This window comes from Centrocercus urophasianus, unplaced genomic scaffold (genome assembly GCF_019232065.1).
Source record: "Centrocercus urophasianus isolate 14NV4802_14NV808 unplaced genomic scaffold, USGS_Curo_1.0 seq_31, whole genome shotgun sequence".
Lineage (NCBI taxonomy): Eukaryota > Metazoa > Chordata > Aves > Galliformes > Phasianidae > Centrocercus > Centrocercus urophasianus.
This window is the reverse complement of record NW_024884878.1, coordinates 8829305-8854080: the sequence shown is the minus strand read 5'-3', so window position 1 is coordinate 8854080 and position 24776 is coordinate 8829305. Positions and strand designations below refer to the sequence as shown.

The 24776-nt window shown below is 37.7% G+C and overlaps 1 protein-coding gene across 2 annotated transcripts in view; it reads left to right on the top strand.

Annotated features, from left to right (window-relative positions):
* The window catches only part of COMMD10 (COMM domain containing 10), a 97909-nt gene that overhangs the window by 1200 nt on the left and 71933 nt on the right, over nt 1–24776 (top strand). For both annotated transcript variants that reach the window (XM_042829492.1, XM_042829493.1), the window contains exons 3-5: nt 618–728; nt 3576–3731; nt 14799–14909. In XM_042829492.1, the coding sequence (XP_042685426.1) occupies nt 618–728; nt 3576–3731; nt 14799–14909 (378 nt within the window). The remainder of the gene's footprint in view (nt 1–617; nt 729–3575; nt 3732–14798; nt 14910–24776) is intronic.

The following is a 24776-nucleotide window of genomic DNA, read 5'->3' as shown; positions in this document are numbered from 1 at the left end:
TTAAAGTACTGTTTAATTTATTACAGTAATCATGACTGCTGTATTTAAAAGTACAGCACATTCACAGTAATTTTCAGTAAAGTGGTGTAGAATAGGCTATATTTAAATCCAACTTTCAAAGCAACGTGCTTTGACTCAAGGCTTTATTTTCTTTACCACAGAACAGTCATTTTTCAAAAGAAGAATCTGCAGTGGAGGAAGCCTACAGAATTAACTACACAGCAGCTTTTGCTTCCTGTTTTCTTTGGAGTCTGATTCAAGCAGTGTGCTTCTTATTTATGGAAGTTTGTTGCACATGATGATCTGACGCAGTTTTTTAACATTTTGAGAAATGTTTTCTTAGCAGCTCTCAAGCATAAAGAGAAAGCTTTTTTTTTTTGTGGTGTATTTCGAGTGATCCTGATAGAAGCTGCAGTATCTCATAAGAAGTTAAACCTGAATTTCAGTGAGATAAATTAGTTTTCTTTTTTCCTGATGGAAAGGGCTTTATTTTATTTCCAATTAAGAAAACTAGAGAAATGTAGTGTTTATAAAAATGATGAGAAAGCCTTTTTTTTGGCAGATACATGGTGGCTGAACAGAATCAGCAGTCAGCAGTAACCATTCTTGTGTTTCAGGCTGAAACCAGCTTCAGTGAAGAGGAGGAAGAAAAACTCCAGATAGCTTTTTCACTGGAAAAGCAAGATCTTCATCTAGTTCTTGAAGCCATATCATTTATTTTGGAGCAAGTACGTTGTTTTTAGCACTATGAATTGATAAATGCTTTTCTTTTATCAGACTGTAGATTTAAAAATACAGATGTCAAGGTAGAAAATATTTTGTGGGAAAGTGTCTGTGGTATATTACATATGTTTTGGGGGGCATGATTTTCCACTTGTATACTGATTTATATGGAACTCATTGCATTTATGGCGTAATTTCCAGTCAAGGTAAATACAGGCAATGGAAATTAGCTCTGCGTGACTGTCGGGAGTGTTGCTGCACTTGAGGAAGTGTTGTTAATTGTGAGGTATAGCTTTTCCTCTTACTTGCAGGTGAACAGGCACACCTGCTATAGCTCTGGTATCTGAGTGAGTGGGTGACTGCATGTTGTACAGCTGAGTGCCTTGTACGAGGAGGATGTTTTCTGCTTCTGCCCTGGGTTGACACTCAACCACCACTGAGGTGGGAAATGATGGTAAACAAGGTAGCTCAGCAGCTCTGACAGTTGCAGTGTTGCTGCTGCTGCATTTCTGTGCAGGTGCGATAAGTTTTTGTGCATAGGAAGCACACTCTGGTGTTAATCAGATATGCTGTGCTGGGTGACTTGTGTCTTTCTTGCACCTGTCAATTTAATGTTAATTAACCTAGTATATTCCACAGTATCAAAAAGAACACATAGTCCTGCCTGCATTTCCTATCCACCGAACAGTTAAAAACTGTGGCCAGATCCAAACTGGAATTTTGAATTTTCATCTCACCTGGAAACAACCTCTCTGTTTTAATTCACTTGACTGCTTAATTTGTGTAGCAGTTACTGGAGATGAGTAGAAAAATTAGAAAAGCATGTCTTAGGACTTACTTTCTAAATAAAAATATAACCTCAAAACAAATTAATTAGTCCAAAGAAGTTTTCTATATGGAATGCATATTGTTTAAAGGCTCTTCTGCGTTTCCACTGATAGCTACTCTTTTTAGAATTGCTGCTTGTTCTTTCAAAGCATGGCCTTGATAATAGACTTGTGATCTACTGGTGTGTTATAAAAATAAGATTACTGTGTGGTCTTTGCTGTATGTGGTTTAGTTTTTTTTTTTTTAAGGCGTGGAAGAATGATGGAGTCGTGGTGTTTGTTTGTTTTTTTTTTTTTGAGTGGTGGGCACCATATGATAGAGAGTGTTTATCAATGAAATCAGTGCTGTGGCCGCAGTAGCAAACTCACCTTTTCTGCAAAGTACTGTCCCTTCAGAATATTATGTGATTCAGAATATGTGATAGCTTAGCTTTGCTAATAATTTGACAGTATCAAGTGGGAGAAGTTGTTCTTTTTTCATGGTCACAACAGACTTTAAAATGCTTGGGCGCTACCCACAGTGGAAGCATAAGGAGGTATGCTGACTATATGAGGTGCAGTTTGGCCTGGTTCCATGACTAAATGGGTTTGGAGGGCCCATGTCCTGGGAGATGGGGAAGGGTGAAAAGGTAAAAGGTGGTGAGATGGGCCTAAAAAGCCATTGGCAGTTAACTAAGGGAGAAAACTAATTTACAAATCTGATAGTGTAATGCAAGATAACACAATATAATATGGTTGAAATTGAGGTTAAGGAGTCAAATAAAATGAAAGCGTGTGTCCAAAACAAAAGGCCTTACTCTAATGCTGTAGGTGAGATGGTTAGGGAGCACGCTGCAGTGAGAAGCAAGAAGGGCACAGTCTCATGACTCTGGAGCAGTTGTAGCTCTCCCTCTGAATGGAAAACAGAAATGGAACAGTGAAAGTCTGCTGGGGGTTGGACCAGATGACCTCTGGAGGCCTCTTCCAGCCCCTACAATTCTGTGATTCTGTGAGATGTAGTTCTCTTCTCTGAGAGGTACCCTGGAGCTATTGACAGTCTACAGAACTGGACCATTAACTTGTTAACTCCCAGTGCACTGCATGATGTTATGATGTGAAACATCAGTAACAGAAATCGTACAGCCATGATATTCCATACCCTATTCCATATCACCGTGTCATGCTTAATATGTATACAAACAGTAACTGAACTGCACTGAACACACATGCACACACACACATAAATATATGGAATTACTGATTGCACTCCCCAGTATCAAATTCCCTTATGGTGAACATTGAACATCCCCATTTTTCTCCATCACCCACCAAGTGGACCCAGGTCTCTGAACAAAACAGTTCCATGGAGAAGTTTGCCCTTTCCAGAAGCTGGAAGGATCCAAACTGTTTTTCCCAACATGCTTTTTACATGTACCACAGAGACCTTATCTCCCTCTGCAGTATGTAGGGGGCTGGCTTGGGCAGGACTGTGTCCATTGATTGGTCCTCCAGTGTTGACCGAACAGGTGGCTTCTGCTAAATGCTTTTCCCAGTGCTTAAAAGTTCTGCCACTCATTGCTTTCAGCATGGTTTTTAACAATCCATTGTGCATTTACCAGAAGCTGGTACATAATAGGGGATGTGATAAATCCACTCAGTGCTGTGATCTTTGGCCCAAGTCTTTACAGGGGGATTTTTGAAATGAGTCCTATTATGTGACTCAGTTCCTTCTGGAGTGCCATGTCACCACAGGATCTATTTCTTGGTACCTAGTATGGTGTTGAGTTTGGTTTGCATGTGTAACTTTTCATGGTTTATCTTGAATCATCTGTATTATTGCATTTTGAGTTGTGATTGGGAAGGTTACACTCTTCCATTTCCTCTGTGAAATGGTTAGGATGAACATAGTGCTTGCAGTCCCGTTGTAGAGCTGCTAGTAAAAAAATCTTGTGTGCACGTGGAGGCCATCTGTAGTATTGTAGAATTGGTTTGGCACAACTTGTGAAACAGTGCTTTGATGACAGTGGTTATTTTTCCTTTAAACAGGCTGTTTATCACAATTTGAAGCCTGCTTCACTGCAACAACAGCTGCAGAGCATCCACCTGGACCAAGACAAAGCTGAGGCATTCGCTAGTGCATGGGCAGCTGCGGGTCAAGAGACAATTGAGAAGTTCAGACAGAGGATTTTGACCCCTCAGAAGGTAATTCTTACTGTTTAAGAGATTAAAGCTATATAGTTGTGTTTTAATGCAAGGTGTCTAACATAAAGAATCTATGACAGCACAGGGTACTGAAAACAAAAAGGGTACATGTCATCAGTGTAATGATGTTGTGTTGCCTCAAAGAGGTGTTTATGTGTTAGTTTAGCTGCTATAACTGCTTGAACTATGCAGTGTAATGTGCCGTACGTGTCATTTGTGATATGCTTTACACTATATGAACATGCTTTACACTTGGTCATAGGTGTCCAGCTTCTTGGCTTGCCTGTGCCACGTGGGGTGAATACGTATTGTCTTGGGCCACAAGTGAAATATGTGGATAATGTGTTTATAACTACCAAAACTTATTTTTAATATACTTGAATTAAAATACAAAAAGCAGAGAGCAAGAAAACCATAAAACTTGTGGAGTATTAGGATTTGTGAAACTTGTGCATCAGTTCAGTGGAAGTGGTTGCCATTCCTAGTGAGTTCTCAAGGAGGTCAACTGAGATTCTTGATGAAATATGTCTCTTGCCATGCTGCATCATGGAAAATAGTTGTTCACAAGTGTGTGTACTGACAAAAAAAGAGTGATGACATGAGCAAGGTGTGACTGTTGAGTGATGGATGTTTTCCTCAGCTAAGAAAGCGTAGTAAAAATACATGATCAAATTTTAATTTGAGATGAATGTTTGATTGCAACTCTGTACATTCCATTTGAAAATTTGCAGGTAACGTGGTTGTGTTGTCTGAAAGTAGAGTTGCAAATATACCAAAAAATTCTTGATTTTTTTGGGGGGGAATCTTGATTGCTTTTCTCAAATTCCTGTATCAAAACTGCTGATTTTGAAAAAACAAAGCTGCATACTATATGCCAATACATCAAAGTGTGTGAAATTATAACTATAACTTGAGTTTGCCCTAATTTGTTTCATTTTGAGTGCAGTTACTTTTTGAAATGTAGTACAGATAAGGTGATTTTCACCTTGAGGACACATTAAACTCATTTGAAGGAGAGATAAAATCCACCAAAAATGCTAAATCTGTGAGCCATTTTTAATCTTCATGTTCTGGCACAATTTTTCTCTTTGATTCCATAAAGGACTTGATTTTGCTTCACGAATCCAAAAAAGTCTATTTGGCATTTCACTCTGACTTTAGCCCCCTTCCTTCAGAAAAGCAAATGATGTCTTCGTAATCAGCATCCAGACTTTTAAGTACTTTATGCTTTATTCATGGGCTAGCTGATGATTTGCATGACATTATCTGTTTTTAAAGCTTTTGCACCTGATTTTCCTGGATGTACGATGCTGAGGTATTTTATCAAATGTGAGTTGTCAGTGGCAATTGCATAATTTTCTACTAATCTTACAGGTCCATCTTTTTTTTACAGACCATCACCAGGGTGTCTTCAATAGCTGTATAGCTGATGAAGGTTAAAGAAAATTGTTTAAATTTATCTTTCGCTGTTCTAAGTGCATCAGGATATCTAGTTGTCTTTAAATGGCACAGTAGAAGCCATTTGTTCAGTGACATTATACTAACAGTACCTGTAATGAAAGTGGCAGGTTGAGCTGTATTTGTAGCATCAGTGTTTTCATTTATTGCCAAAGCCTTACTTTCCAGATTTCTTGCATTGTGTTTTCCTGTTTCTTTGATTTGCCTGGTTCCAGTCTGGCGAGGCAAACTGATTTTAGAAAAATCCATTATTTTATCAGGACAAATTACATGTGCCATGCTTTCCAAACACTGCTTAGTAAACTAGTGTTCATGAAATTATTTTGATTATTATTAATAATTTTTTTTTCCAATTAGATTTACTACCTCTTAAGTAGTTTTTATAATGGAGTCTGATTTTTAACATTTTTTTTTTTAAATACACAGCCAACAAGCTGCACACGCTCATGCCATGAGTAATTCGCACGGGTTTTGGTGCAGCTGAGTGCATGTAGTGGGTGCAAGAAAGAGAATCAGCACTGCAGTGGGCCCTCCCTGTGTCCTGGTTTCAGCCCAGGCAGTGTTGATCACCCAGTACTGTTTGTACTGAGTGATGGGTGCGTGTCTGGGGCTGGGCCAGGCCTCTTGATGGAGAGTTGTCCATGGCATGAGGCCGGGTATGAGCTGTATTGTGAGTTGTGCCAGGCCATGTGCAGGCTGTGCTTTGGACGTGTGGACCTGCTGTAAAGGTAAAGTGGGCTCGTGAGCACTGGTAGTGGCCTGGCTTGTCTCATTTCTCTGTCATTAGTGTGTTTCAGAGCATCTGCTGCTTTCGATTTTTCTAATCTGGATAATTAAGGAAAGCTTTCATACTTCAGGTGTGTCTGTTGCCAGTTAAAACTAGGGCACGTGCTGTTGAAGTCTGATCCACTGTATCTTTAGACATAAATGAGCAGGTATAAAATCCTGTTGTTTGCTTGTGATGAGCCTTCAGGGAGTGTAAATGGAACCTGTGTCAGTGTCAGACATGATCAAATGATTCAACAGAACTGTTGAACATTGACTTAGTTGTTTTTCATTTTTATCTTTTTTTATCTTACTGGGCTAAGATTTGCTTTTTGTTAATCCTTTCTGTTACCCAATTGGTTAGTGAAATGTACATCGAAAATAAATCTGGTAAGGAATATATGGTACTGACAAATAAGAGCATAGTACAAGCAGCTTTTGTTTTTTTAGAAGTATAGGCACATTTTAAGAAGACAAAATCTGTCAGTTGCAGAGGCTAAAGATATTTGTAATTAGGTTACAGCTGATTTTTTCCAAAGTGTTTGAACTTGATCATGTGGAAAGCTGGGTAATTTTAGGCACGTGTAGAATCAGAAACCGTGGATTCTTGATGTGCAAAGTTCTATTCATTCAGGAAACATAGCAAGTAAATGGCGTACAATGTAAGTATGCAAAAAAAAATTACCTGCACATATTTTTGCCTTGTTTTTTTGAAATAATACTTGTCGATGTCAAGCACATAAGTCCCAGAGTTTGAACTGTCTGAGGTGCAGTGTGACAAGCATAACTTTCTGTTGAGAGAGGTGAGCAATTTGAAAACCAAGTGAAATCATGGAAGATTATAAGGTGAACTTTTCAGAACACAACATGTGTGGGCAGATCAGGAGGTGATTCTGAAGATGCTCTGCCAAGCAAATGTCTCAACAGACTTCTCAGACATACTGTTAGGTGATCTTTTTTTTGCTGTTGAGTTTTCTACTTATAAGAAACCAGTACAAAAACCCTTGATAATCATTTATTTGTAATTCTAGCTGTGTTACAACTTTGTGCCTTTTTTACGTTCTGTGACCTTATTGGGAAAAAATCGCTGTTTCTCTACTATGTCATATAATGGAATGACATTTTGGTAGCATGTTACAATTCATACTAAGTTTAAAACTGTCATTTGTAATTATTTGCATACTATAAAAGTAACTGCAAAATTCTGTCAATTCCTTTTTTAAAATGTTTGTACTTTTAAAATGAAATTTAAGTATGGGCATCTGCCTCTAGAAATGCTTCAAAGAAAAGTTGAAAATCTTTTTTTTTTTTTTTTTTTTTGCTATTCTGGATGGCAAATTGAGTTGCAGCTTGAGGGTGAATGTAGGACTTAAAGTATTGTTTGAGGTTTCAACAGCTTGAATTTACTTCCTCAGTCGGTTTTATAAAACCTTTTAAAATCATAATCCTTTGGACTTCAGTTTAGTGAAAAACTCTGAAGTTCATGAAAGCTTTTCCTTAGGCGAAGGATTAAATCAGTTATTTTTTTCTACTAATAAGGCATATATAGAAAAATATTTAAAAATGGCATGGGAAAGTGAAGGAACTCATGATCTCACTACATGGAATTCATAAGATTACGAGTGTAATAGATGGCTGCACGATCCCCTCATTTATTTCAATCTGTCTTCTATAAGTAATAGTGAATTAACACGTATTTGCTGTGTTGTCTTTAAGAAATTGGGGAAAATATTGTATTAAGATACATTGTTCTAGTAGCTAACTTTCTCTAAATTGTCATAATTAGCACTTGACTTTTTAAAAGAAGTTGATACACTGAAAAACACCTGGTAAGAGATAGGTTTTAGATGAAATTTGTAACTTGGACTTCAAAATTGATTTTTAGAAATTATATTAGATATAATTCTCCTTAAGGAACCTAATTATTCATACTCTGCAGTGTGTTTATGGTTAAAACATTATTTTTAGGAGTTGATCCCATAAATGTGCCCCCCATATACGTACTTCGAGTGTGCTTGTTTACATGGCCCTGTGCAAGTTCCTGGTTTGCTCACTTGTCTCACAAAAGGAATATTTTACATGTGAAAATAAGGTGGTTCATTTGTCCTAACAGTTAGCAATGTGATTGCAAGATAGCTGAGGTTTGAAGGGATGTCTGTAGATCATCTGGTCCATTCCTCATGCTCAGGCATGGCTGCCTGGGGTGGATTGCCTAGGATAGTGTCCAGGCAGCCTTTGAAAATCTGCAAGGAGGGATGCAGGTAGGTTCACTACCTATCTGGGGGAAATGATGCCTTACAGACAATTTCCTTGTGTTTGTATTTTGTTTTTCTTAAACCAGATAGCATTCAGATTCTGTCCTCGTGCAGCATGTGTAGGTGGTAATGCACTGGCTGATAGCTTCATTAAGATTACAGGCCAAATTCAGTTTATTATTAAAACAGAATAAATATTTCTCAGGTGTGGAATATTAATCTCCTCTGTGACATACTGAAAACTGCTCTTAATTGTTAGAAAAAAATGTTCCTTTTTGGGCTGAGGTCTTTGAGTGTTTTTTTTAGTGCAGTCTGCTTGGTTGATAGGAGCCTATTGTCCTGAAAGGTGAATAAAAAGCGTACAGTTAAAGCTTTATCACCTAATATTATTTATTCTTTTACTTCATCCTTTCATTTTCTTTCACTAATCTGTTTATAGTCAGCCTTCAGCTGCCCAGTATTATTAATTATGTATAGTCTACTGTTGCATTAATTAGTTCTTTGAGTCTTTCCTACTATAGTAGTCCCTTTACTACATTCTTTCTGCTGGGTGATACATTCCTTATCAGTTGGAATGATGATATTTGTATCAGGGTTTGTGTTTTTTTTGTTGGTTAAAGGTATTCTTACTTTGACCTTTAAAATGATAGGAAAGCGATAAGTCTGATCCAGTTTTTAAGGTAACATGTCAGTTCAGACATTAGGACACATTGTTTGGATTAAAATGTATTTATTTGTTTCTCCAAGGAGAAGCAAGCTTTTTGGTGAAGTTCATTCTGAATTCTCATGGCAGTTTTTCATTGATTTCTTTACTTTTCTCTGCTGTTACCCCTCCAAAAAAACAAAGCCAGCCAAAATAAAAACCCCATCCTTACTATGTTCTGTATACATTTGTTTTTTGTTGGGTTTTTTTTTTTTTTTTTTTTTTCTGCTATGTAAGTCTGTCTATTCTAACAAGCATGTTGAGCTGTATTCCTCATAGGCTTCTTGTTTTGGAGAACTGTTTGCAGTATCTCTAAAATATACATAATAAAAAAGGAGTCTTGTGTTTCCAAGCGAGGGGAAGTTTTTTAAGGCATTGAGATAGCCTTACTTAATATAATGGTGTGTGGGAATGCAACTGGTGTAATTACATACCTATAACTCTTCACAGAGCTGTCAGTTCTGTATGTTGATGTCTGTTCGAGGCCTTACGGGAAATATTCTGAAAGGAATTTTCTCTAAAACTGGTCTTCTTAAGGGGTTTATTTGTAGCATGAATGTACTCAGCTCCCTCTGTTAGATGCTGGCTGGTCTGTAGAAATAACATTCTGAATGACGTGCATCCTAGGGCGGTTATGACAGAGCAGAAATTTGGGGCTGTGTGTATTTTGGGGGAAAAAAACTCATTCTGATATTGGTAAAAAAGCAAAATAAACAGGAATACAGTTTAAGCAGAAATAAGGCATCTATCAGGTTCTGGTTAGTTTTTGCTCCTCTAATTCTTACAGTGACAAGCAGAGGTCACAAGACAGTTTAGTCCCTATGGGTATTGTCACAGTGAATTGTGAGGCAACTTGCATGATACAATGCCATCATAGATAGTGGCAGAAAGAAATCAACTGATGAAAGATGAAATAAAGGCTTGGTTTTATGCCTTCTGAGATTTATTTTGAAAGCCTGCTACTGCACGGCTGAGTTCCTTTAATCTTGTGCTCATTGTTACTGTTACTGTGTACTTTAATAATGTACAGTTTCTTAGCTGCTGTTACTTGAGGATTTTTTTAATGAGATTTTTTCCTATCTTTCTTACCCTCTTCTTTTTCTCTACAAAGTCGGTGCAAATGATAAGGGACAGGAGATAACATTTTGAGAACATTTAGAAACATCTGAAACAATTGCTCTATTTCTGTGCACAATATAGCCATTTTAAGTTGGAATGAAATGCTGTGCTGATCGCATTTAGCATCTTGTGTAATGCAGGCTATAATTTTTTCCATTAGTATGTAAAAATTCTTGAAAAAGATGGTCTGGTTATGATTTCCGGGCATGAAATGACAGGTAATTTCTGGTGTATCTTTGTCGCTAATAAAAATGGGCCTTATAACTGTTTAAAAGCTGCCTGACTTCATTTTACCACCAGAAGTTTTTGCTATATATTCTTCTGCTAGGCAGAAGAGTCAGTCAGCTATTTTTTTCCATTTGGATACTTCTGGTGTGTACTTTTACTGCTCCTCTGAACTTGGAGGGGGGGTTTTCTCTTTAGATTGCTTATGTCTGAGCTATAAATCACCCACTTTCAAATAGTATTGGTTACTTATTCCTAACAATATAGCAGTTGAAGGTTGGAGTTTGCAATCTTAAATTATCTGTATTTACTTTAGACTTTATTACAATAGACTTTAAATTAATAGAGTTCCAGCATTGATGTAGTGAAGCTGCTGTGTGTAAACTGATGTAATGCTGTTATGGATGTACTACATTTGGTAGAAATAGATGAGTAGAGTGTAACTCTGAAAAATACTAATATTACCTGTGTATAAATTTGACTTTGAATGGAAAAAGCTGTATAAAAACAAGCAAGAGCACCTTCTCTTTCAGGATACAAAAGGCATAATCTCCTGTTCAGTAATACCTAAGGTGTCAAATATTATTATATCACTTGGAACAGACAGACTTCTCAAAGTAAGGATTATGGTATTTGAAAATCAGACAGGTGGAGCTATCTACCAGCAGAGCATGAAACTAATTTCTGTATTACTTCAGCCATCCTATTTTTTTTTTTTTACAGTAGCTTGTGTTCCATAGAAGATTGGCATTTTCTGTGATACCTGTGAGGAATGAGTCAATAAGATGTTTTTATGGCATTCTGTGATGTGGTTTAAAGCAAAGCAAAACAAAAAGCACCACCTCCCTCATCCCCAGACAAGTCAAACAAACCATCAAAAACTCGTGGAAACGAAGCCAATTGCACTGCTTTAGGCTGTCCTCAAATTAATCAGCTTGTCTGTGGGGAAAAAAATAATGATAGGTGCGTGTGAACTACGATGAATGGGCTGAGTGTTGACTCAGTGTAAGGAGACATGAATGTTTTCATCTGTGCAATTTGAAAGCTGTATTCTGTGCCACGTGAAGCTGCATGTAACCACAGATCTCCTTCTTAATCAAATCCTTTAGCATTGCTAAGGCTACAGAAGAAACAGTACTGTTGGAAGTGCTCAGATCTCTGCCAAGACTTGGGTTTTCAGAAAGAAAGTCAAGATTTGTTTTTGTAACCTGAGCAAGATTTGTGCTCAGGTTAGAAGCCAATTGGACTGTAGTGGTTGGTGCCTTATGAACTGGATGAACAATAATAGCATCACACCACAGTTTTGTTAGTAAACCTTTCTTCTCAATCTCAGCAGTGTGATCAGTTACTTTCAAGATTGCTCTTACTGGCTCTTGATGCTGCAGACAGCAAGAACAGTTTGTTTTAAAATTCTCGTCAATACAAATCACTCAGGTTTTGAGAGGCCCTTGACAGCTCTAGGCTAATGAAAATTGTTTGCTGTCTTGAAAAGGCACATGTTACTGGGACTTTTGGTTGTTCTTTTAAAAAAAAATCAAACAGAAAAACTAAAAGCCAACAGACAATTAAAATCTTCCTTTCGTATAGCAGTGGAGAGCAGTGTTCAGTATGATTCTTCAAATATCACAGCACCAAAATTACTGAACAATCACGTAGTTGATTAGTAAACCTCACCAGGAGTAATGTGAGGAACCTTTGGGCAGTAGTGCCAAGAAGTGAAATGTTTGTGCCACATCAGTGAGTTCTGATGGTAGCATTGCTGATTTTTTTTTTTTTTTTTTGTCATTTCCATAATTATTTGTTGTGCTATTGTGTGGCCTTCTGAAAGCTTCACCCTCTAGAAGCAAGTAATTTATATAAAAATTTAGGTTTCCCATTTAAAATTAGAAGTCTCTGTGGGTGCAGGGAAAGGCAGGAGAAGTTATTTCAGGATATCTCAAAAGCTCAAAATTGAAAAGTATCCTCTTCCTGAAATACGGGTATTCAAACAGCTTTACACACTCTGTCCTTAAAGATACTGGCTCTACTCCACAAGTTTAAAATGGCAGAAATTGGAAGTACAGGGATGATCTTCAGATCATTGTGTTCTCTGTAATTCTGCTTCCACTTAAAGTTCTCCCTTCTTTTTCCCTCATTACTTCCACTTACCTTCCTTTCCCCAATTAAAGTCCTTAACAATGTTCTACTTTCATAGTGAGGTTGTTTCTCAGTCTCCTTTTTTTCAGTTCTGAAGTTGTTGCCCTACAGTGTGCCTGTTTTGAATATTGCTTTCTCACTCTAAAGGCATTGATTCTCATAGACTATTTTTTTGCAAAGTGGTTTGTTTTCTCCTTGATATCCTTAGCCTGAAATCTTTTGCCAGTGAACATCCATTTGATTTATCATTAAATAGTTGAAGATACGTATCCATATATAATAGAGAAAGGAGAAGTATTTTCATTTTAAACAGCCAATGTAGAAACTCGTTATGCTGATCAGATCGCTTGAATTTCTTCTTTGTTTCAGTTTTCATTCGTAGTGATGTGTGTGGGCAGTCAGCAATGAAAGATGAAGGGTCAGATGCTCTCACATTCAGTAGCTGTCAGCTAGCTGTTGTGGATCAGTCCCTGGCACAGGCGTAGGTGGCCATAGAGAAGCAGTGTGTTTGTGAGGAGTGCACTGCTTGTTGAGCTTTTTCTGTGGCTCATACTAACCACTGGAGGGGAGGGTGTTGTTGCTAAGTTCTTCTGTACCCATTAGTCTTGTCTGTTATGATATCTTCAGAAGCCCAGACGGAAAAGAAATACAAGTGGGAAGCGTTGTCCTATCTTTGTTGCTCTGAATCTTTTGCGGTGGTGTTCATGGGGCAGATCTGGAGGATTTTCATTTGTGCTTGCTCATCTTTTTATTTACTATCTAGCTTTTTTTCCCTTCCTTTCTTTCCAGCCTGCACCTGTTATTTTTTGTTTCCTGAATACAACCTTCTTATTAAATAATTGTCAGAGATACCAAATGAGAGCTTATAGAGCAAAAAAGTGCATTTTCAACAGTGTTTAATGTTGCAGTGACAAGGTAGCTTGCATATTTCTAAACTGCTGCTTAGAAATTATGAAAAGAAAAAGCTAAAAACATGGTTTTAATTCCCTGCTAGTTCTGAAGAAATTCTTCTCCCCTAGCACATACTTTTTGCATAATATAAGTGTCAGTGTTATCTAAGATGCTGGCACTTCATTGTCTCTCCCGATATTTGTTTTATGTAGTTTTCTATTAGAAGTGAAAATAAATTTAAGTTCCTTTCATCTTTTGATAAAATTGCCCTTAAAATATGTACTTTGTGGCATCCAAATACTGTGCCTTGACATAAATATCATGCAGCAACATGTCCCTGCTCTCAGAAGATTAATTGACATTTCAGAATGCTGAATGTCTGCGTAAACGTGACCACAGTCAAATACACATTACATTCATATTTCAAGAAAGCATATAGGCAGGCCATTTTGAATTTTAGGCACCATATTATCTGTTAATCAAAACCTGTTCTCCTGCAACTGTTTTTAAAACAGAAATAAAAATGGCTGTGGGAAGCAAAGTGATGGTAAAGTAAGCAGTAACAGAAAGGGAGTTACGGCTGCTGTTCAGCTGTGAACTCAGACCACTGTGCTGCCTTTCATTTTCTGTCCTGTCTTTCGTCTAGAGATTACTGTCACTGCAGGAGAACAGGGCACGTACTGAATATTGAGCTGGAAAGGGGTTAACAAAAGTGGCTGTCTTAGGAACAATAAAAGTGAGCTGCAGTATTTACGAGCAGAAAGGAGAGAGTAGACTAAAAAACTTGTATGTCGATTAACTTGCCAGGTGGTAAGACTTTGTATTTCTACTTTTGAGGATTCAAGAAGGCTAGGTAGATTATTTCCTGTTAGGCTTGTAGTTCTGTTCATATATGCTTTGTGTGTGCTGTAACTCAGTAATTTGTGAGTGTCACTTTCATTTAAAGATTAAATAGTATTTTGGAATGTGTTTTTGAGGAGCTTTCTATTCCAGTGCTAATGTGTACTTACTCAACTTAGCTTTTTGGTAGAAACATATTAAGAAGCAGCCCAGAAATAATTTTTTTGTTGTAAACTTCCATATGTGGTAGGACATGCAGTAGATCTGTTGGTTAAAAGATTACCATTTTTAGATGGCTTACAAGTTACTGGGAATTTATTAATTTTCTGTAAGATAAAAGAAAATATGAAACTGAATGTTCTACTTAGATCAACTTTGCAAGGAAGAAGAATGCATCTTAGTTTGGGTACTTCATTTTGTTTTATGGATTTTTTTAGTTCCAGCACATCTGAGGTATTTGAAGTTACTTTTATTTGTGAAGGCCACAGGCAGTTTTAACTGTAAGTTTGGACTCCACTGCTTGGAGTCCTGGAGAATTTGTAGGATGTGTATTCTGCAAGAGTGCTTAATACTTGTCGAGCATGACTTTCACTGACAAACCATTGAATAATGCTGTAAGTTGACCTCCCAGTGCTTCTGTACTGTATGATTCTAATCTACGTTTGTGTTTTATAGCTTGAAACAGTTGGTTGGCAGCTTAATCTTCAAATGTCTGCATCCACGCAAGCGAAGCTGAAATCTCCTCGAGCTGTGCTGGAGCTGGGTGTGAGCAATGAAGACTCAAAGGTAGGACAAATGCGTTTGACAAAGTTGGAATGAACTGTGATGACGACTTTATGTTAGAAGTTTTGAGGCATCAGTTGGCTCTCTTGTTAATAATTAGTCTCTCTTCAGTGTTCTCATATTTTGTGAAATAACACTCTTTAATGATTAAGCATTTGGAATTGTGAAGTGCTGATGTAACAGCATATAGATTAAGTAGATTGTGGGGCTTACAGCTGTGTTAGCAACTGTGGGCTGTGGCATCATGGAAAAATGCTATTAAATATGGCTATACGGGATCTGTAAAATATATTATTAGATACCTAGATTCAACTTGTGATTGATACTCCTTGAAATTACTGCTCAGCTTCTTGCTGTACTGTACCATGACTAGTCAGTTAAGATTCCAGTTGTCACTCCTAGCCTTTTTTTGCTAATAATGTATTTATATGAATGATGACGGAGGTAAAAGCCACAGAAAGCCATGTTTGGAGATTGTAAAGTAAAGCCTTATATTCAGAATTTTTAGTGATTGATGGTGTTTCAGTGTCAAAAACAACTAGTGAAGTTTTATTTATAAAGCTGTGTCATATATTACTTAGCACATAAACATTTATTTATCTTATCTTGCTAAGATTGGAGCCTTCTGTGGTGTCTCTCAGACTGTTAAGCAATGGAACAGTCAGTACAAAAGAGAAGAATCAGAAATTCAGCTTTTGTGTTGCATTTAAATTGAGGTAATTTTACTAATGCCAGTGGAATTCCTGATGTGTAGTAGAATACAAGAGAATACACTGCTTGTAGTTGTGCTTTTTGTCAGGGCTTTCAGTAGAGTTCACTGCAGTCAATTTGTTTGAGAAGTACATCCAGGAACCAAACAATATTTTATGCCCAGGCTGCTCTGAGGAGCGCTGCATAGAGGTTCCAGTCTGTGACTGTAATTATAACAACATGAGAAAGATGTGGCTTCCATTCCAAGATGTGGCAGAGATAGTTCACTTATTTCCTTTATGAACAGAATTTGGCAAGTGGATTTTTTAATTTGATTTTGTGAGTGTAGCTATTTACTTATGTCAGAATTAATTTTCAATGATTACAAGCCTAAAGTAGTCTTGTACCTGGCTTCTAGACAGAACAGTGCAACATGAAGAGCATCTTGTTGATGAAGTATGTTTCAACACTGAAATTCTAGTGTATCTGTTACGAAGGTAACTGTTGATTTGTTTTGGGTGATTGATGACATTCAGGAAGAGAGCAAGTTTAAAATTGGATAATATGTACCCATAAGCAGAAGAGTTGAAGGTGATTGATTTTTGTGCAGTGTTTGGTATCACTGTGATGCTTTTGTGCATGGAGCATTAAATTATCTGGAAATCTAGGTACTTATTTTCATTTTTCTCCCTAAACTTATGTATGTGCCTTTTGAACAAAAAATTTGCATGAGCTTAGTGTACAGGTTCATAATGATTGTCTTCATTTTGCACAAACCTTTTGCATAAAATTACTCATGGTTAGAATAATGTCATTTTTTTTTTTTTTTTTTTTTTTCAAATGTAAAGGAAAACGATGTTGTAGAAGTGCTTTTGTGGGGTTGGCTCATTAGGGGGCAGTACTGCTCTTTGTCACAGATTTCCAGCTCTGAATGTTTTCGGATAATACTCACAATCAGTTCTGAAGGTAGTGGCTGTGGAAGGCACTAAGGGTTGACGTTTCTGATCTATGTATAATAGTAGAAGTTTGTCCTGTCAACTTACGTAATTAGAACCTGTTTAAAAAAAAACTGAGCAAAGTAAATGAAATTTGCCACTATTTCTACTAATTGAAAGTAATTTATACTAATGTGTTAATGTTTACTGCAAGTAACTACAGTTAAAGACCATTTAAACTATTTTTTCTCAGAACCTGACATTTGAAATAGGTGTTAAATTATTTTTCCAGTAGTGTTGATCAGAAAATGTGTGGATATACTGATGATATTTGAGCTTCATGTAACGAGTCAGAGGATCCAGTACATGAGATGGGTATCTCATGTATACAGAAATACAGAAGAGTTACAGGTATTATAATTTCGGAATTCATAATAAAATTGGGCTTTGTTTCTTTCAGGTGATTTAAGCTGCTGGTTACATTTGCATTGCCCAGTAAATACTCTTGCTTGTGGTTAGTGGTAATTGCCATAGATCATGTGATCTTTTCTGAAGACATTCTTGATTGTAAAAATTTGCTGTTTGTTTGTGCTTGGATGTTGAATTCCTTTTCTTCTGGATCTAATGTACATTTTACATAGGTGATGCAGAGCTTGCCATCGTAAGGGTCTTTAAGCAGTGGAATGAGAGGCTGCATAGCTGGAGTTGCGGGATGATGACAGTCTGATCCAGGCGTGCATCCAGCCCTGCTGCAGGGGGAGTTGGATCAGGGGAGCTGCCAAACCCTGCGTCCCAAACCAAGTTGTTCTGTGATTATAAACTGCTGCACAGCTTGGTTGTTGATGAAATCATAGAATGGCCTGGGTTGAAAAGTGCCACAGTGCTCATCCAGTTTCAACCCCCTTTTATGTGCAGGGTCACCAACCACCAGAGACCAGGCTGCCCAGAAATTTGGCATGAGAGGAGAAAAAAAGCAAGCTGTGATTAAAAATGCAATTAACATCGCTTAACTGCAATGATTCAGAATTTATAATGTTTAATAGCATTTCTAAATCTGACAGAATGGAAACAGGCTAGTATGATAGGGAAGTTGCTTTTGTTTCCATTCTTATATTTAAGCAAATGAAGAGAACGTTTAGAAAATAGCCAGTTGCAAACTGATGTATTTGCTTTTGGATGTGTATGATGGTTCTCTTTGACTGTGTAATTAGGTTTCAAGTTTGCTGTTGAGCTGCAGCACTAGCGGGATCATTTTTTGGCTGTAAGATGAAGTAGCCAGTAGAGGGCGTAGAAATTAATCTTGGTAACGTGTACCAATTATGATGTAGATTTGCAAACAAAGACTGATCCAGAAAAGTAAGTGCTGTGTAGATTAGCATCTCTGTTTGTCCGAAGGGTTTAATAATGATCTGTGTAGGCACACAGTTGTATGTTCTTTCCCACTGTTCATACAGCAGTTCCCTTGGCCATCTAGGAAAAGAGTTTGCTGAGCAGCTAGAGCAATTCCCCACAGCCACAGAAGCCGTATGCAAAAACTGTGCTAGAGCTTGTACGAAAGGTCTGTGGGCTTCAGAAAAGTCACGTTATCTGTGCAGAATAACTTCCCAGAGAAATGTGACAAGTAAGAGAGTGTTCTGCTGTACTTGTTCATTAGGAATATGAAGTAAGATACTTTATCATGTAAGATATTCACTATTGTGCATTTTTACAAATGATGTATAGCTTGCATTTATGCTTGAAAGTTGCTAGGATAAATTAACTATTGTTGCCTAATGTTGTCTCTCAGGTCTTTTTTGTAAACTGGCTTCATTAAATACTCAAATTTAATCACAGTTTTTCCTATGGAAAGGTATTGCTCTTCTTTTTTCCCTCTTCTTTATTTTTGTGTACAGTTTCCTTTTTAACCATTAAGGACTTCCTGGTAGCCTGTCTTTGAGGGAGTTATTTTTCCTTTGAGTGGGAATGCTATGAATAGATTCCTTCTGAGAGTTCATTACTGTTTATTGTATTTCTTCTTTATTCTGACATCTGAAGAATGTTGTGATGTTTTGTGTGCCAGTGCAAGACAAAAATTATAAAAGTGCTGCTTTATTAAATCTGCCAATGCAATACTACTGACACAAGGCACATGATATTAAAATATTACTGGAATCATTTGAATTTATTTCATTTTAATTTCTCTTGAATCTCTGGATGCTCTAAAAGGAGAGAATGACTGTAGAAATCTTTGAAACTGTTTCTTTTTCCTTTGCAACTGTTTATTGAAAATCAAAATGAGGTTTGCAGTTGAAACTGAAATTATAACAGATATTTGTTCAACAGAGGATATGGAAGTCTGGACATCTTAAATTATTTTTTTACTTTCTGAAGTGAGGGGCCCCGACTTTCTCTTCTTCTATCCCCTTGTAATTTTAACAGACTTTCTGTGTGGTCAGGACTGTGAACAACTCTGGGCCTTAGATGTATAGCTCTGTTGACTTCAGTAAGTGTGCTGCTTATCTTTCTAAGCTTGTCATTGTGAGTGTTTTCCTCATCTTTAACAGCAGAGCAGAGTCAATGAGAAGCGAAGCTTTTCTTCCAGTTGAGCTGGGTCTATCCATCAGCCCAGGCAGCAGATTCAGTGCAGCCTGTATAGCATACAGGCAGGACCTGCACTTTTGATGGATGCTTAAGGAAGCACGATGGTGCTTCCACTTCCCCCTCAATTTAACCCTCATCATTCTGACAGGGAGCAGTGTTGGTAGAGTGGCACATTCCCACTCGACAGGCAGGAGGAGCAGCACTGGGCATCTGTACATTGATGCATTCCCAGCATTTGTCCTTCTCAGGCCTCTGCTTTCAGTATGAATGCATTTAGATAATCATTTTTTTTCTGCGAAATAGAGAAGTAATTTGTCAAGTCTTGGGGGGGAAAAAAAAGGGCACGGTGCAATTAAAAGACTCGGTGGTGTTGGAGGCACTATGATGAATTGCAAACACTAAGTTGTAACTTGCTTCTTGTGTTCATCAGCCGTTTTCTGTTCTGATTAAGGTATTACCCCTTTCTTTCTCAGCAAACAAGGAAGCTTGCATGTACATACTTGACTTGAATTCAGTGTTCACGTAATGCAGATTTGCAAGTCTCTAGCAATTGCCAAAAAAATAAGTAGGACAGGTTACTGTCTGAATGCAAAAACGTTTGAGAGTGAGATTCGAGAGTTTTTTTTTTCATTCCAGTTGAGATAAGTGAAGGCCTAGATGGCTTCAGATAGCATGGTCCTGGTCACAGTCTTTCTGAACTTCCATATACAAGTGAGATTGCTGCTTTTGGCAAGGAAGATTATGAAACCAATTTCATTCTGAGAACTAAAATCTAATGAATGCTCCTGCTGATAAGAAAGCAGAAGCTTCCTTAAGACAAGGTTTCAGAATACTGGGAGGCTGTTCATATTTCTAGGAGCTGTGGTGATAACGGTTGTAAAATCCTGGGCATGTGGAACAGCTCAGAAAAATGAGCTTGAAATTTATAATTTCCTTCCAGGCTGTCAAGTCACTACGGAAAGCTGTCAGAAGTGTCTTTGCTCAATCTTTAAAGCCTGAAATTCCAAACTTGCAATGCACAGCGATTCTTGCAGTGGACCGTTTCTCATTTATCTGTTATCCTTGATCAAATTCTCTTAATTAGAGGAAAAACTGAAAACTTCTGAATTTTCAAGCTGCTGAAAGAGCTTTTGTTTTCTTACCAGCACAAAATGGAAGGCTGAATAACCTGTATCCTGTAAGCTGTGGGTAGTATGGCATTTTACCTAGAAGCCATCTATGAGGTGGTGTGACTCCTGGAATACGTGCTTACCTCTGGCAATTGTAGTGCAGCATGTAGTTAATTATTGAGCTCCATTTTCGATCTTAAATGGTTGAATTATGCAGCTTATAGTGAAGATTCTTTCACAGGCATTTCTACAGTGTCCTTATGTTTTGCCTGGCCATAGAAAAATTTTATGAATAAAATCCATAACACGTGAATTTACAAACCCTGTAGTTGATAACAGCCTCCGCAAATGCTCCGTTTCCACTAAAATACTCTTACAACTCTGTCCATACATGTTTTTTATCACGGGGTTGAAGAAAAACTTGGTCACTGTTGACAGTGTCATGAAACAACGTCCGTTCATAGTTAATAGTGGTACTCTAATTCTTTTGTACAGGAGTATACTAAATTGTGTATAAATGGGTAGCTTTACCGTTGTCAGTCCAACTGGGGAGCTGAGAAGTAGCATAAATATCGACCCACTGCATTGTCAGACAGAGTTTAAATTTAAGGTGGAAAATAACCATATTTTGCCCGTAGTTCTGCAGTGCTTTTGCAGTACCTTCAGTACTGATCCCTCGCTCCCTCAGAATGCCCATAGGCTGTGTCTTCACTTTCTCAAATCTGCTAAAATGTGGCACCTGCCCTTGCCTGGTTCTTCTGACAATAAGGTAGGAAGATAAGGTAATGTAAAAGTTGACCTTTCTCTAACAGCACGGCTCTCTTTTATGAAAATAGCTGTTCTGCTTATGTCCTCTGTGACAGCGGTGTTTACTGTTGCCTACTTCAAATGGAGGTGAGGCGGGGAAGAAAACATGTAATCTCCATGTCACCAGCTTTCTAATGCAGATATTTACAGAGAATTCATCTGTTTTCAGATGTAGAAGAATCAACGTTTTGCTGAAGTTTAAAAAGGCAGTAATTTCAGGGGTCATAAAGCATTTAAATATTAGTAAATCAAATGAGCAAAATTTTGTGCCATTAAAGTAAGTTGGATAGTAGTTGTCTTTTACACTACTTAGCAATTAGTCAAGCTGAGGAGAAGTGGAATAGGTTCTTTCTAAAAGTTGGAGTTTTTTGTGTTTTGTTTGTTTTTTAAGTATAATGCAGCATTGGGAAGCTCTGCAGACCTCTAAATGTGATGGTGTCTTTTCTGGGTGAGACTGAAAATGCAGTTCTCTGTATTCAGTTTCTCAGTTCTTCCATATTTAAAATGATGAACTTTTTACTGTTCAGCAGTGGCAACTTGGACAGACTTGTATAAAGTATTACTGTTTGTTAATCCTTTATTTTTCCTTTGAGGGGTTCTAAAGAAGATAAGTCGTGAGAGACATGGGAGTATTTTTATTTAATCAAAAAAAAAAAAAGAAAGAGGAAAAAAAGGATTGTCATGCGTGTTTTCTCAGCGCACTTATGCTTCAAAATACTTCAAATCATCTAGAGCCAGCAGTGTTTTATTTCCTTGTATCTGGCTCCCCTGTGAGGTGGATGCCTTCAGAGCTTGTTGGAAGTATTGTTTTCTGCAATTGCCATTATCTCTTGTTTTTGTCGGGGTTTTTTGTGGTGTTTTTTTTTTTTTTTTTTACTGCACAAGTACTCAGTATACAACCAGTTTCTTTGCTTGGTGTTAATGTAGTGGGAGTTTGGAAGTAGTCCTTCCCAGATGGAAACAGAGGAGGCACTCTCATATTGACTCCTCTTCTGGTAGGTCTTCCGTGTTTGCGGTACCCTCAGGAATTAGAAGGCCTTTACTTAAAGAAGAGCAACACATAAAATGAAGGTGTTAAAAGTAATTTCTGTGTTTATGCAGATTGTTTTATTTGGAGTTGTGTACTGTAACTTGACTACACCTCCAACTTCTGTAGCTGTGACACAGAAGTGTGTTTCTGGGGGAATGCTCCAACAAAATGTAAGTTAGTGACTTTAGTAAATTAGACATGAACTGCTAAACAAAACTGACAAGAGTTTATTTTCTTGTTTTCTGGAGTATTTCATCTGCCTCTTTGACTGGCGCACCAAAAAAGCATACCTGCATGAGCTTCTTTGTTGTCTTACAGCATCCCATGTGTAACGTCTTGACTTTTGTGAGATCTTTTTTGTTATACTTCACAGTTGTGTTCTGAGTTGTATATATATTTTTTTCCACTCCTGAGCATTAAACACATGGATTAGATTTGAAATTGTGAGAATTTTGTTTTTATGTGATAGATTTTTTTTCAGCCTATCAAGCAGTGAAGGGTGATAATGTACAGGAAGGCACAACAGGCATGAAGCAGTCACTCAGCCTGTGAGTGTCTATCTGATGTTGTTTGTGCAGCTTCTGAAAAGCCTAGCTGCAGTCTGACGTTTTAACTAATATCTTAAACAAATAAACATTTATTTAAGTTCCTTAGTACTTCGGGCACTTGTTTTCTTGCTGAGTGTCATGCCAACTAGGGATTAACTTTTGCTTTGGAAAAAAAAAAAAAAAAGCCAGCAACCCTAACTCACATCAAATGGGTCATTTTAATCAGTCACCAGTTGTTTTCTTTTAATTCCTCCTGACAATATCAGATAAATTCCTTGATCTTTTGTAGTAGTTGTCCTAGTTGCTCTGTTTGTTTCATTTTGTAAAGCTTTTTCTTTTGCCTGTTGAGTCTGAGTATTAATTGATTTTCCTAGAAAGCGCTTGACTGTGTGTCCTGACAAAATAGCCAGTTTCAACATCAAATGCAGTTAAGGAAGTCCTCGCGCTGACGTTACGTGTGATGTCAGCTTTGTACAGGCCAGAGTTGACATTTGGAATTATAGATCTCCATTGCATATTTTCTGGCAGTCCTCTGTAGGACTGACTAATGACATGCCTTTGAAATCTTTCTGACTGTTCTTAGCTGCTATAGGATGTCTGTTGTAACTGACAGAAGTCATAAATAAGTGAAGTTATGAAATAAACGATGTTACACATCTTGCTTTTACAGTTTCAAAAGCATAAAAGTAAAGTTGGGCTGAAAGGATTAAAACTTGGTGAATAATTCAGTTTTAAGTAAGTTGTGAAATCTGAGAATGCTTAGCAAAGTTGATTTCACTTGCTCCTCAACTTTCTTACATGTTAAACGTAGGAGGTTTTGGTATTTTTTTTCCAATTTGCTTTCTGTCTTCTCCAGCAAACTCTTAACTCCCAGTCAGAGAATGAGCACTGGAACAGAGCTTCATTTTAATTAACAATTTTGCATGCAGAAAAACCACTATCAGCTTGAGGGTCTGCAGTGTGTTGCTGGAGTGTGGACTATCAGGTGAGCCGTGTGCTGCACCTGGGACTTGTGTGACCTGTGGTAGAGACAGTGGGGAACTCCTTGTCTGGGGGCCAGTGACTTCAACTGGGAGCAGCTTCTGCACTTCAAGTGCAGAATTGGTGTTGCTGAATTAACAGGCTTGGACTTTAATTGTGCAGAGCCTTGAGTGCTTTTGTCAGTATGAAACTAAATAATTGAGATTCTGCTTCAAAATGAGTACTTGGCCATATTTTCCTTTTTGGAATTTTTCTTCCATCCTTTCCAATCACAGTGCTAGCTACAGAAACCAAAAGTCTGCTGTTTGAAGCATTTCAACAAAGTGTCTGTACATTATGATGAAGTGAGGACATTGTGCATGAAACTTCAATTCAGGTTGGGAAATTATGAATTACATTCAAGTATTTTTACAATGCAGCTCCAAGAAGATAGCAGATTCGTGCCAGAACATTTTGCCAGGTTCGCACACACACTTCTGCACACTGCAAAGCTGTGCAGATCCTGCATCTGGTTGCTTTTCCTTTATCTTTGCTGTCCCTCTCGTGTTCTTGGATAACACACATGCATGTATTTTCTTCTTAACTGTATTAACATCAGGATTTGAAAGGACTTTTGGGAGTGAAAGCATGGCACGGGTAGCTACCAGGCAAATGCACATCATTTCTTTTCTTGGCTCAGTTGCTTTCCCGTTATTTTAGCTAGTTTTTTGTCAGTGTGCAAACTTCTCAAATTGCCAGATTGGGTTTCCTAGAGAAGTAACGTGCATATTCTTGAAAGATTACAGAATGAGCATCTCCTGTGTTGCTAACATCTGTCCTGCTTAAGGGAATAAACACACAGTATATGCTGTCAAACAGGATCAACACTATGAATTTGACATTACACAGGTGTCTGTAACAAGGCTGTGACTCCCTTTCCAGTCATGCTTTGGGTGGGAGAGGGCAGGTCATCACCTCTATCATACACAAGGGCAGCAATTTTCACTCTCCTTTTTTTTTTTTCCTGTTGTTTGTAAATGAGCAGAGTCTGGTATCTGGAATGATGTGGCATCTAAACTTCTGTCTTTTGGCTTTATGCAAGCGTTTAGCTAATTTCAAAAGCTGCTATGACAAGTGACCTTTTTCTCTAGATAATATACATGAAATATGACCGCTTTTACAGGAAAACCACAGCCCACAGTGTGGCCTAC